The sequence below is a fragment of the Phascolarctos cinereus genome, unplaced genomic scaffold, assembly GCF_003287225.1.
Source record: "Phascolarctos cinereus isolate Bilbo 61053 unplaced genomic scaffold, phaCin_HiC Scaffold_5;HRSCAF=322, whole genome shotgun sequence".
In the NCBI taxonomy this organism is placed as follows: domain Eukaryota; kingdom Metazoa; phylum Chordata; class Mammalia; order Diprotodontia; family Phascolarctidae; genus Phascolarctos; species Phascolarctos cinereus.
This window is the reverse complement of record NW_027555958.1, coordinates 72,914,099-72,926,415: the sequence shown is the minus strand read 5'-3', so window position 1 is coordinate 72,926,415 and position 12,317 is coordinate 72,914,099. Positions and strand designations below refer to the sequence as shown.

General features: G+C 36.4%; 1 protein-coding gene across 2 annotated transcripts in view; it reads right to left on the bottom strand.

The window, feature by feature from the left end:
• Nucleotides 1-12,317, bottom strand: part of DPYD (dihydropyrimidine dehydrogenase) — a 1,011,926-nt gene that overhangs the window by 494,625 nt on the left and 504,984 nt on the right. For both annotated transcript variants that reach the window (XM_020999593.2, XM_078155001.1), the window contains exon 12: nucleotides 11,662-11,846. In XM_020999593.2, coding sequence (XP_020855252.1) covers nucleotides 11,662-11,846 — 185 coding nt within the window. The remainder of the gene's footprint in view (nucleotides 1-11,661; nucleotides 11,847-12,317) is intronic.

Here is a 12,317-nt window from a genome sequence, read left to right as displayed (position 1 = left end):
AGTTCTTCCAAGGTGGTACAATCAAGAGTGAAGCATTTACTCCTTTCCTGTCCTGAGCTCTGGTCTCTCAGTGACCAGAAGCACTCTTTTCTGCCTTTGAACTGTGAGGATTTCCTCTTTATCACTACCACAAGGTTTGTCAAATCAGCACTGCTCTTCTCCTCAGGACCACCACCCAGAGCTGCGACCCAGATGTAAGCACAGGCAAGGCAAGAGAATCCTGCCTCAGTGCCAGAAAAGAGATCCTTCCAATCCCCCCTGATCAGCCACTTGATCCCCTCACTGTCTGTGGGCCGAGAGCTCCAGAAGCAACTGCTACAGCTGTGGCTGCTGCCCTGGGGCTGTGCTAGGGCCAATGCTGGACTGTGCTCCTAACCCATATCCAACAGACCTTTCCTACTCACCTTCTAAGTTGGCTTTGTAGTTTATGGGGTGAGAAGTCGAAACTGCCATAGCTGCTTGTGATTCAGTCCCCTGCTCCAGGTGTGCTGTGGCCCTGTCTTTGCCTGCCCAGCCCAAGCTGAACTGGGCTCCTCTCCCAGCCCAGCACAACAGACCCTTCCCATCAACCATCCAGGTTGTCTTGGGCTGGAAATTTGTTTCACTCTATCTTTTTGTTTAGAGTCATTCTTTTACAGGTATATGGAGGGGTTTGGGGGAAAGCTCAAGAATGTCACTGCTTTTACTCTACCATCTTGGCTCTGCACCCTATAAATTCTGTTTACAATATTTCTCTACAATACTCAAATTTCCTGGTGTCAAAGACATTGTTCTTTTTGATTTGCATGTTATTGGGTGTTTTTTAAAAAACTGTTTTCTTTATTAACTGAAATATAAAGGAATTGAGTTGTTGAGGGAGGTAAATGTCTCCTGCAGGCCACGTAACCTCCTTTCATTGGTGTTTCTCATAATCTAGAAGGTGACATATACCAGAATTTCTTTCTTTCTTCCTTCCTTCCTTCCTTCCTTCCTTCCTTCCTTCCTTCCTTCCTTCCTTCCTTCCTTCCTTCCTTTCTTTCTTTCTTTCTTTCTTTCTTTCATAGGCAATGGGGTTAAGTGACTTGCCCAGGGTCAAACAGCTAGTAAGTGTTATGTGTCTGAGGCCGGATTTGAACTCGGGTCCTCCTGAAACCAGGGCCAGTGCTCTATCCACTGTGCCACCTACCTGCCCCTTAGAATTTCTTAATTAAGAAAACACCTCTGTAAGATTTCAAAGTGTGCTTTCTGTACTTTATTATTACTGATTTTTAATATTCCTTTTTGACTTTGTATAAAATGGCTGTAGTAGGACTCCAGCTAATCCCTTTGTAATGGAAATAATACAACTACCAGTTTAAGGGTCTCTTATTCCAACAATAGTCATTCATTCAATTAACACACATTTTTCAAGAATTTCAAGCATGAGGGTCAACCGGAGCAAATTCATGGAGATAGGAGCTGGAAAACTATGTGAAAAGAAAAGAAAGTGAGCCTGTATGTCTGGAACATAAAGTGAGTGAAGGTGATTAATGTGGTATAAAATAGGAAATTAATGTGTTGAAAGATAGGAAAGGGAGCAGGTTGTGAAGATCTTTAAGTACCACGTAGAGTAATATACATATGATCAGAGGAGACATTGGAATTTACTAAGGGGGGAGGTTGGGGTGACATGGTGAGACCTCCATTATAGAAAAGTCACTTTGGAAGTTGTATGTAGAATGGATTGTCTTGGGGAGAGACAAACCACACAGTAAAATGAACAGGCTATTGCAATAGTCCAGGTAAGAAGTGATGAGGATCTGAACGAGGATGTTGGCTAAATGGAGAGTTGGGGGTAAATGAGAGAAACAATGTAGGGAAAGTAATGACAACATTTGGCAACTAATTGGATAAGTGGGGTGAGCAAAACAGAGGGATCAAGGATGACACTGAATTTGAAAATCTAAGTGAGCATCAATATGTCAAAATTATACAAGATTTCTTAGTAAAATATAATAGAGTTAATTTTATTTAATGATCCACTCATCATTATTTTCAAGTGAATAATAAAACAGTATTAAACCTTAAACAGTCATAAAACATGCATTTGACACTGTCATGGAAGTGATTTAGCACAGAAGATAAACTGAGCCAATTAATCAATTAACCAACATTTATTAAGTACTAACTATGTGCAGGCAATGGACTAAATACTAGGAATACACATCAGTGGAAAACATTCTTCCAGGAACTTAAATCTAAGAGTGTAATGAAATGTCCGTAAGGAGCTATAGACAAAATTCCATACAGAGTAATTTGTAAGGAGACTTGAGAGATAGGAAAAAGAAAAGACAGTAAATGGCTTTGAATGGCTAACCAATAGATGTAGTTTATTCTAGATGTAATGGGAAGCCAATGGAGTTCATTTGGTAGGGAGACAACGAGGTTTGAGTGTACTGAAGGAAAATGATTTTTGAAATCTATATAAAGGAAGGAATAGCAAGGGAAGAGATGAGTCAGGGAGACAAACTAGAACACCATTACAATAGGCTGGACAAGAGGTGATGGAGGAGTAAATTAAGGCAGGGACCACGTGTATAGTGACAAGGGACCAGATGTGAAAGATGTTATAAAAGTTGAATTAACAATATTTTAAAATGACTAGAAATGAGGGAAAGTGGAGGAGGAGTAAAATACTGAAATTGCAAACCTATAAGACTAGAAAGATGTTGGTGTATTATAAAAATTAAGGAAGTTCAGAAGAAGAGCAGGGGTAGGGGAAGGAGGATGATAAATTCTGTTTTGGATATGAATAGTTGAAGATGTCTATCAGATATGCAATTGGAAATGTCCAGTAAGCTGTAAATGGGGCAATATAGCTCAAGAGAGAAACTCAGGTTGTTTATATAAATCTGGAGTTACCTGAAAACAGATGACAGTTAAACCCATAGGAGCTGATGAGGATATCAAGAATGTAGGGAAAAAAGAAAGGCAGACCCAGGAAAGAGCATGGGCACACACCTACAGAGGAAAGACTTGATAGGAATGATAAATTTTCAAAGGAGACTGAGAAGGCGTGGGGTGGGAGAAAAGTTACAAGAGCAGCTTCACAAAAACCTAGAGAAGGGAGAGTGTTCAGGAGACCAACAATGGTCAGTCATGACAAATGCTTCATGGAGGTCAAGAGCACTGATAAAAGTCTGTATCATACATGTCAATTAAGTGCTCATTCATAAGTTTGGAGAGAGAATTTTCAGATGAATAATAAACATGGAACCCAGACTTCAAAGGGTTGAAGAATAAGAGGAGAGAGTGTGGAGGCAATTGGTTAAGTGGGTTTTTGCTAGGTGGTTGTGAAAAAGAGAACTATAGGATAATATCTTGAGAAGAGAGTAGGCTCTAGTTTTTTGTTTTTTTTTTTAATAAAGGATTTGGGACATTTCACCCCGTTTATGAGTAACAAAGAAGAAAACAAGAGATAGGGAGATCAAAGATTAGAGAGAGGACAGAGGGAGCATTCTGGTAAAGGGATGGAATCAAGGGTACATGCAGAGGTACTGGCCTTGACAAGTCAATGGACCACCTCTTCATCAGAACCTGGAATAAAGGAAAAGAGGATAGAGAATAATATCAAGATATTTTTAGATGTAGAAGAGAGAAAAGAGAGAAGTCATGGTGAATAGCCTCTCTTTTCTCAGTAAAGTATGAGATAAGGTCCTCAGCTAAGGGGTGGGGGAGGAGCAGCTGTTTGAGGGAAGAAAAAGTTTTAATGGTGGCAAGCTGGAAGTTATGCCTCCCCCAAATGTTAGTTTAAACTTTGAAAAAAATTATGCAATAAAATTTTTAATACACTTTCATTAACCACCTTTTCACCCATTACCTAGGTTTTCCCTCTATGCAAACACTCTGAATACAGGGCTTTGCCCATCTACTTTTAATTTCCTCTAACCTTACCTCTCAACTTAATCTATTCAAGGTAAAATTTTTAAAAATCTTTATTTTATTCTCATTTGCATTAATATTTGACCACTATTGGGTATATTTTATCACTGAATTCCTAGTTACCCTTTAGTTTTAACTGTATATCGTTGTCAATTTGATTGTCTTTGTTTCTTCAGAGTTTATGCACCTGGCACATAGTGGGTTCTTAATAACTGTTTGCAGATTGATTTATGCAATTCTGTTCTTCTAATAGGATGTCTGCTCAGTGGCTATTGGCTGGAGATTGTTTATAAATGTGTATGCCCTGCCTACAGGCAACTTCATCTACCTGCCTGGGCTTTATCAATGATAGTGAGATTACCCTTCTTGAAATTTTCCTGCAAACGCCAGATGGACTACTACTTCTCAGGTATGGTATAGCAGGGATTACCTACCCATATGGGTATGACTAGGGGAGCAAATAGACATCCAACTGATGAAGTCACTTCCAATTTTAAAATTCTGGGATTGATTCCATAACATGACAAAGGTCCCCTATAGTGAATCCCTAGGAAGACGTGGAAAGAGTCGCACAGCATCAGATATGGACTGTCATCTTGATTTTTGCAGAGACCCACATTAACAGAGTTAGTGGCATCAGATCTTGATTTACAACAAACTCTTTAACTTCTTTTTCAGTATCTCCTTTTCTGGTATGATTTCCAAATTTATCTGTAAGACATCACTCTTCTCTCTTCTGCTTTACTAGTTCTTTTATTTAGTCCTGTAATTTCCATTATCTCTGCAAAGAGATTCTTGTAGAAGAGATTCACAGTCCACCACTTAGATTCTTTTCAAATTTGGAATCATATTATCCAATGAATCTCTATACACAGCATGGTGTACTACATAGAGAGCTAAGAAAGTTAGGAAGGCTTGGCTTAAAGGTTTACCTCTGACCCATACTAGTTGTGTAACTCAGAGCAAGTTTGTCATGCAATAAACATTCTTTAAGCATCTACTAAGTGCCAGGACCTGTGTTAGGTCCCAGGGATACAAAGAAAGGGCTACAATGACAACAACCACCAGTTCCTGCCCCAGGCAACTCTACAAGGCTGCAGGTGGTAGGTACAGAAAGTCCCAATGTGCACTGGTAAAGAAAGTTCCTCATTATCAGCTCCTTATACAGATGGAATCACAAGTGTGATTTTTAAAAATCATTTCATCTATTTCTGGATCTGCCATTTGCTCTAGGTCATGTATAATTGGAAGTCTGGCTCCCACTAAAATATTGTCTAATTAATGTTGCTGACACCACAGTCCTTATCTTTCACATAAACCTGTTGTCTGGTTCCACTATTAACATCAGAAGCACTTCTACTTTTTCCATTTACAGTATGAGAATAAAGAGTCTAGTGACTATGTATTATAGATTTGAAGTTCAATTTTTCTATGTAATTTTTTCACATATTTCGATTTTCTTTTTTCCACAGTCAATCAGTTGCCAAGCACAGATACATTTTGATAATGAAATTCAATTCCATAAGTTTTGCTTACCCAAATTTATTTCATTCACACACTATTCCAGATCATACCTGGATTTTCTAACTTGTTGAAATTCCCTGACTCTTCTCATTCAAAACTATCCATTTATATTCCTGAACACAATGAGGTTGGTAACTTGCTCCTCAATAAAGCTTTACATCTGATCTGATTCTTCCTGATAGTTCTGCAGAACTTGACATTTCCATCATTCTCATCTTCCTTTAAATTTTCTTTCTTCCTTTTGCTTCTTTGACCATGTCCCAGACTGGATCTCTTCTTGCCTTCCTGACCATTCTCTGTGTTGCCTTTGCCTGGATCTTCCTCTTCTTCTTGCCATCTAATTTGGGCACCCTACAAGGCTTAGACTTTTTGTCTTTTGTTCTTTAATTCAAATGAATTCAATAAACCCTTGTTACATGTCAACTATATGAGAGACACTGGGGCTTAGTGGAGACAAAGCTGGCTTCATATCAAGGAAGATCTGAGTTTAAGTTCATCTTCTGATGTATCCTGGCTGTGTGATCCTCCATAAGTCACTGAAAGTTTCAGTTCCCCAGACAATTTTAAAGACAATGTATCACAGAGAAGGTGCTGAGCTGTTTTGATAGAGGATGTTTCTCACTGGGAGCTCCTTATATTGATCAAGTAACATACATGGTCCAAAGAACGTTTTAAGGCATTGTGCTAGCTACTAGGAACATAAAGACAAAAACAAAACAATGTCTTTCCCTCAATAAATATAACAACAACAACAACATACAACCTAGCATTTACATAATGCTATTATGTGCCAGGCACTGTACCAAGCACTTTACAAATATATCATACATGATCTTCACAACAACATGGGGAGGTAGTTGCTATTATTATCCCCTTTTTACACACAAGGACACTGAGGCAAACAGGGGATAAGTGACTTGCTCAAGATTATAGAGCTAGTGTATGAGACCAGATTTGAATTCTGGGCTTCCTGACTCCAGGTCCAGGACTCTACTGGGGGATATAAAATGTACAAAGAAGAGAAATTACAAAACTATTTTCAGAAGGAAGAAAGCACTAACAATTATGGGAATGAGAAAAATTTTTGTGTGTAATATACTTGAGTTGTATCTTGAAGGGAATTAAGGATATAAGATGTGGAGATGTGGAGGAAGTACAGTCTAAATAAGCCTATGGAACAGCTTATACAAAAGCATGAGTAGAGTCTTTTTTCAGAAGACTTCCATTCAAATGTCTTTGCCAGTGATGTCTTGTCAATGTACTGTAGTGGAATGAACATTTGATCAAATGACATTTTACACACACACACACACACACACACACACACATATAGTTCTATGAACTATAAGTGCTATATTAATGTTAGCTCTTATTAATATTAATATTAGTTTGATTTAAAATCACAAAAGACATGTTTGAATCCTAGCTTGTTTTTGCCACTTATTACCTCTATAATTCTGGACAAATTGCTTAACCTCTCTAGACCTCAATTTCCTCATCTGTAAAATGGGCACAATGCTTGTACTAACTGCAACCCAACTCTGTGTTAAGTACCTCATAAACCTTATAGTGTTTTATGTATTAACTATCATTATTAAACTTAACATGACCAAAACATATCTTTCCTCCTAAAAGAATTCTTCACTATTTTTCCACGTCTAATAAGGCACCAACATGGCCCTATGGTTTTAATGTTTCTTATATTTTGTATCCTAAGTCTAATCTAGCATTTTTCCTTTCAATATCTATTTTAGATTGATGCCTTCCACTTCCACTGCCTTAATCCACAGCCTAGTTTCCTCATATGTAGATTAATACAGATAGCTTCCAGTCTGGTCTTTCTGCCTCTAATCTTTTATTTTTTTTCAAAATCTTTCCAAAATTACACCACACTAATCTTTAAACATCATTTTTATCATATCAATTCTCTCTCAAAGATCTTTAAAGAAGGACCAAAATTTAAGAATACTTTGAAGAGCAGGTTGCATCAATCGATATGTGAATTTTTTTAATCCATAAGGCAAAGAAAAAAGAGATCATAGGATGAAAATTTTTATTTCAATAAATTTATTATACCTGCTTGTAAAAATTTATAAGATATGTGCACTTCCACAGATAAGAGAAATTATAGTAACTCATAGCAAAGTTATAAAAATCTGCATCTTTCAAATAATCTCTACTGTCTATGAAATAAATTTAAATTCCTTATCTTCACATCCTCTATAGTATCATTGTATCTAATTTATCAGATGTTGTCAATCCATCCGTAACTTTCACTACAATCTATAACCCCTCATATTGCCATTTCACTCAATTGCTTGTTTTTCTGCTAATATTATCCCCCCATTCAAAGAATAGATATTCTATAAGGGTCATTTCAAATTCATCTCTGCCAAGAATTCTTATAATCCCAGCCACCATTGAGCAGCCTTCTTCCTAAACATCTTCAGCTTTTATCATTATAAATTTTGGTCTCTATAATATTGTTCAACTTTTTATTATAAATTTCATTGTATTATTCTATAATGATTTACTAAGTTATCTTTTATCTTACTATAACATCCTTCAACACAGGGGCCATACCATTTGCTTCTTTTCATCATCTCTCTCCCCGACTCCTTACCCCATTATCTACATAGTGCTAGGCGCATTGCAGCCACAAAGTATTTCTTGAAAAAATTAACTCACGAGATCTGGGTAACGGAATATGTTCTTTACAAGGTAATTTGCTGCTATTTACTAAAAACCATGATTTTAATATTCAATCATTTAAACACATACATTCATCTGGAGTACATTGTCAGCATTTGTTGTTTAAAGCTTCCCCAAAAGTCTATCAGTAAATATGATGCCTAGTAGAAGATGTGGACTCCACTAATGTTCTTATAAATAATTAAACTAAGTTCACTTGAGTCCTCTAAGTGAGGAAAGACAGTAGAACTACCTTAACATGAAAGAATGATGAACAGTAAATGGGGAAAACATTGACAAGGGAAACTTGCCAATACAGTTAAGAGAGAGCCTAGCTACCCAGCTGTGAAGATAATCCAAATGTCTTAATGAATGTCCTAATTCAAACAAGCTTATTGACGTGGAAGGTACATTGACAAAGCAATTCTAACTATACAATTGCACTGGTGGCATGTATGAATCCATGCTATACTGTGTGGATTAATTAGCCCTCAAAGTAGAGCAAACTACTTCCACTCATTGATAGGTTATATCATAACCTATCACTTCAATACTCAAAAAGATCAGAAATTTCACTGACAAGCATGTTCCCTTCACAATGCAGCTGGTTGGGGCAGCTAGGGGCAGCAGTGGATAGAGCTGCGGTCTTAGAGTCAGCAGGACCTGAGCTCAAATCTGGTCTCAGATACTTGACATTTATTAGCTGTGTGACCCTGGGCAAGTCCCTTGACCCCAACTGCCTCACCAAAAAGCAAAACAAAACAAAACACAGTGTAGTTAGTCATCCCACCACGTCTGCCCATCTTGTATGACTCTTATCTATGTTCTTATATCAATTCTATAAGATGCAAGAAAGGTTAAGAAAAGTCTCCATTAAGTTGGGTGGGCCACCTCTGGAGACCTTAGCAACAAGCATATTGAGACCATATATTTTCTATAACTTTTGTGATGGTAACAATATGGTTTACTGTGGAATACTGCAGATTAAGCCCTTCAGGTATCCTTCTTTTATCTTCACCATCAAGTTCTAAATGAATATGTAGATTACTCTCAGAATAAAGACAGAGATAGGGAAAGGGATAGGGAAAATACTGAGAGATAGAAAAGGCAAGGAAATTGGAAATAGGGATAGGTAGATATTTTGGCGATTTTGAGGTGACTTTTTCATTAATAATGAGATTTTTTTCTCATATCTTTGGTATTTTTTTCCCTCAGATATTTTGGGAATAGTATCACCAGGCTTGAAAATTAGTCTTCTCCTATATGGATCTCCTTTATGTACATTTTGTATAACTCAGCTGCCTTTCCTATGTTTGGTTTATTCAGTATCATATCCATTTATAGGTCTTTCAGGATGGTGACATTAGAGTTCAAGAATAGTATCTACACCATCCTTGATGGTGAAGAGTTCACTACAAACAAACCCCCCACAAAATTCTGCAGATCTTTTCCATATTTTGTCCATTTGTTTTCCCTCTTACAAGCTTTCTTTATATTGATTTCCCTCACTTTAAATGATCATAAAATAATGAAACTATCTTTTCTATGTGATAATAGTCTTCTTGTGCAACATCTCCATCAGTGTCCAAAGTCTATTAGTGAATGCATAGAATGCTAATTATTTTAAATAAATTGCAAATCTTTGCAACAAGGCATCAATAAGCAAGATGCACAAACTATAAAATTGTATGTGGTGATGACAAACTAGCATTATTTAGACTGCAAGTGAATTAACCATATCCTAATTCATTATTTAGGTTCCAGTTAATTGGAGCTTATAGACATAATTCATTAAAGAAAGAAAAAGAAAAAGAAAACCTTCAGATGAGATGGTGATGAACAAAAAGTATTTAAGTTGTAAAAACATGTTGCTGTGGAAACATTTTAAAAGAGGTTTATCTTCCAAACTCACATCTTTGACCTTTTTCTTATTCAGTTGACTCATTACTAAACTATATATGGTAGAGCAATGCACATAAATGTACTTAATTGTCTGTCCTTTTACGTGTTACTTCTTTCACTGTCTTTGCTCATGAATACTTTTTACTCTGTTTAGTACTTTGTACATAACACTGTCAGGAATGCAGAAATAATTTGTTTGATTTAGAATTGATTCAAGTGCCACATTGGGAATTTACTTCATGCAACCTACTTCACTTAGCTGATTCAGTAACTCCGAATTTTCTTTTGCAGCATTTTTCTTGATGTAACCAAGAATATCAGGAGATTAATGCCCGTGAGCTGAGTAGAAAGCCTTCTTATTCCTCAAGTATTTCCCTTTGTCAAATTCTGTGGAGCTTGTGTTGACTGTAGAATTGGTGGGGCTGAACTTTTAGTGATAAACTATCCCCTCAAATCCTAAAAGATTTTTTTGGGGGAATAAAGGTGAGAGAAGTTCTGAGAGCTGAAGAGTGGAAGTCATGGAGGGAATCAACGGCATGAGAAGTTGTGATGTATTAAATAATTTTTAAAAAGTCAAATCAATAAAAAGAATGTGTTTATCTTCCACATATAGAATTTTAGAATTAGAAGTTTAATCTATTGACCTAATTTCCCATTCAGTGAAATTAAATCTCTTCATAATACCTAAGGGATGGTCAATTGGATGGTCAATCTGTCACTATCCCAAAATCAACTCATCTTACTGTTAGTTTAAAATTAAACTGAAATTTGTATCTCTTTTTCCTGTTTGTCTTAGCTCTGATATTCAGAGAAACATGAGAAGGCTATTCCTTCTTATAGATAGTGATACTCCAAATAATTGAAGAGAATGATTGTCTTCCCTTTGTCTTCACTTCTATAGGTTAAAGATTCCTAATTCCTTGAACTAATCATCGTATGACTTGCTTAATGGCACATAGGTAGCAAATGTCAAAAGTGAATCTGACTTAAAAAGAACAGATCAGAATCATCACTTCTATGACTAGATACTACCCTCTTGCTAAGATTTTGTATCTTACACATAACAATTTGTTAGTACTGAGTTTTATTAAGCTTATGGTCAATTAAAACATGTTGATATTTTCCAAATAAACTTCTGCTAAACTAGGCCTTTCCTATTCAATACTTGTCTAACTGATTTTTAAAGCTAAAGGAAGAATTTTAAATTTATTCCTGTTAAATTTCATCTATTGATTTGGTTTCAGCTTTCTTACCTGTTGAGATTATTTTGAATATTGATTCACTGAATTATTCTTCCAGCTTTGCTTTGTATGAATATTTGATTAACACAGCTTCTCTATCTTTATCTAACTTATTGATAAAAATAGACAAATAGATAGACAACAGATAGACAGACAGATGTTTCAATTAGATAAGATCAAGCAAGGAGACTTGTGGCCTCTAATTCTATGTCTGCCATTAATCCCTGGATACCACATCAGCAAATCCACTCAAATATGGAGGCACATTCCTCCATCTCATCCCATAGCAGACATTTCCCATATATAAGATGTGTCACAGAAATCCTTTGTCTTATATTTAATAGCAACGATACATGAATAACTGTCAAATGAATGTCAATTGAAACTAAAAAGGTAGACATACCTGAATGTATTCATGCATATACCAAGAAGCCTGCTTGCCATCATTCACTGACTCTACTGTAGTATTAGCCAAGCCACCAACGTCACCACCTGCAAATACCCATGGTTCACTGGTTTGCATAGTCTCTGGATCTATGTCTGGAAGACCCCATCGGTTAAACTTGATAGGATTCATGGCTTCTTTTACTGTAAACAAGCGGAGACAATCAACAGTGAATGGTCACCATGATATATTGATAATACAAATATATGTTTTCCAGTATTTGAAGCACTATCTATGTGGAAGAGGGATCAGACTTATTCGGCTTCACTCTACAGGACAGAACTAGGAGTATTAAACAGACATTGTAAAGGGGCAAATGTTGTCCTAATGTAAAGAAAAACTTCACAATAATCAGAGTTGGAATTCCAAAATAGAATAGTAGTAATAAGAGATAATGGTTCTCTCTCATTAGAGAACTTCGAGGAAAAACTAAATGACTCCTTATTATTGGGTGTGAAATAATTATAATTCCTGTTCACAGTTGGTTTAGACTAGAAGGCCTACTGCAATGGAACTCATTATATTTCCCTCAAAATCCATCCATCCTTCAAACATCCTTATTTCTGTTGAAGGCACCACCATCCTTTCATTAACCTAGTTCACAACATTGTAAT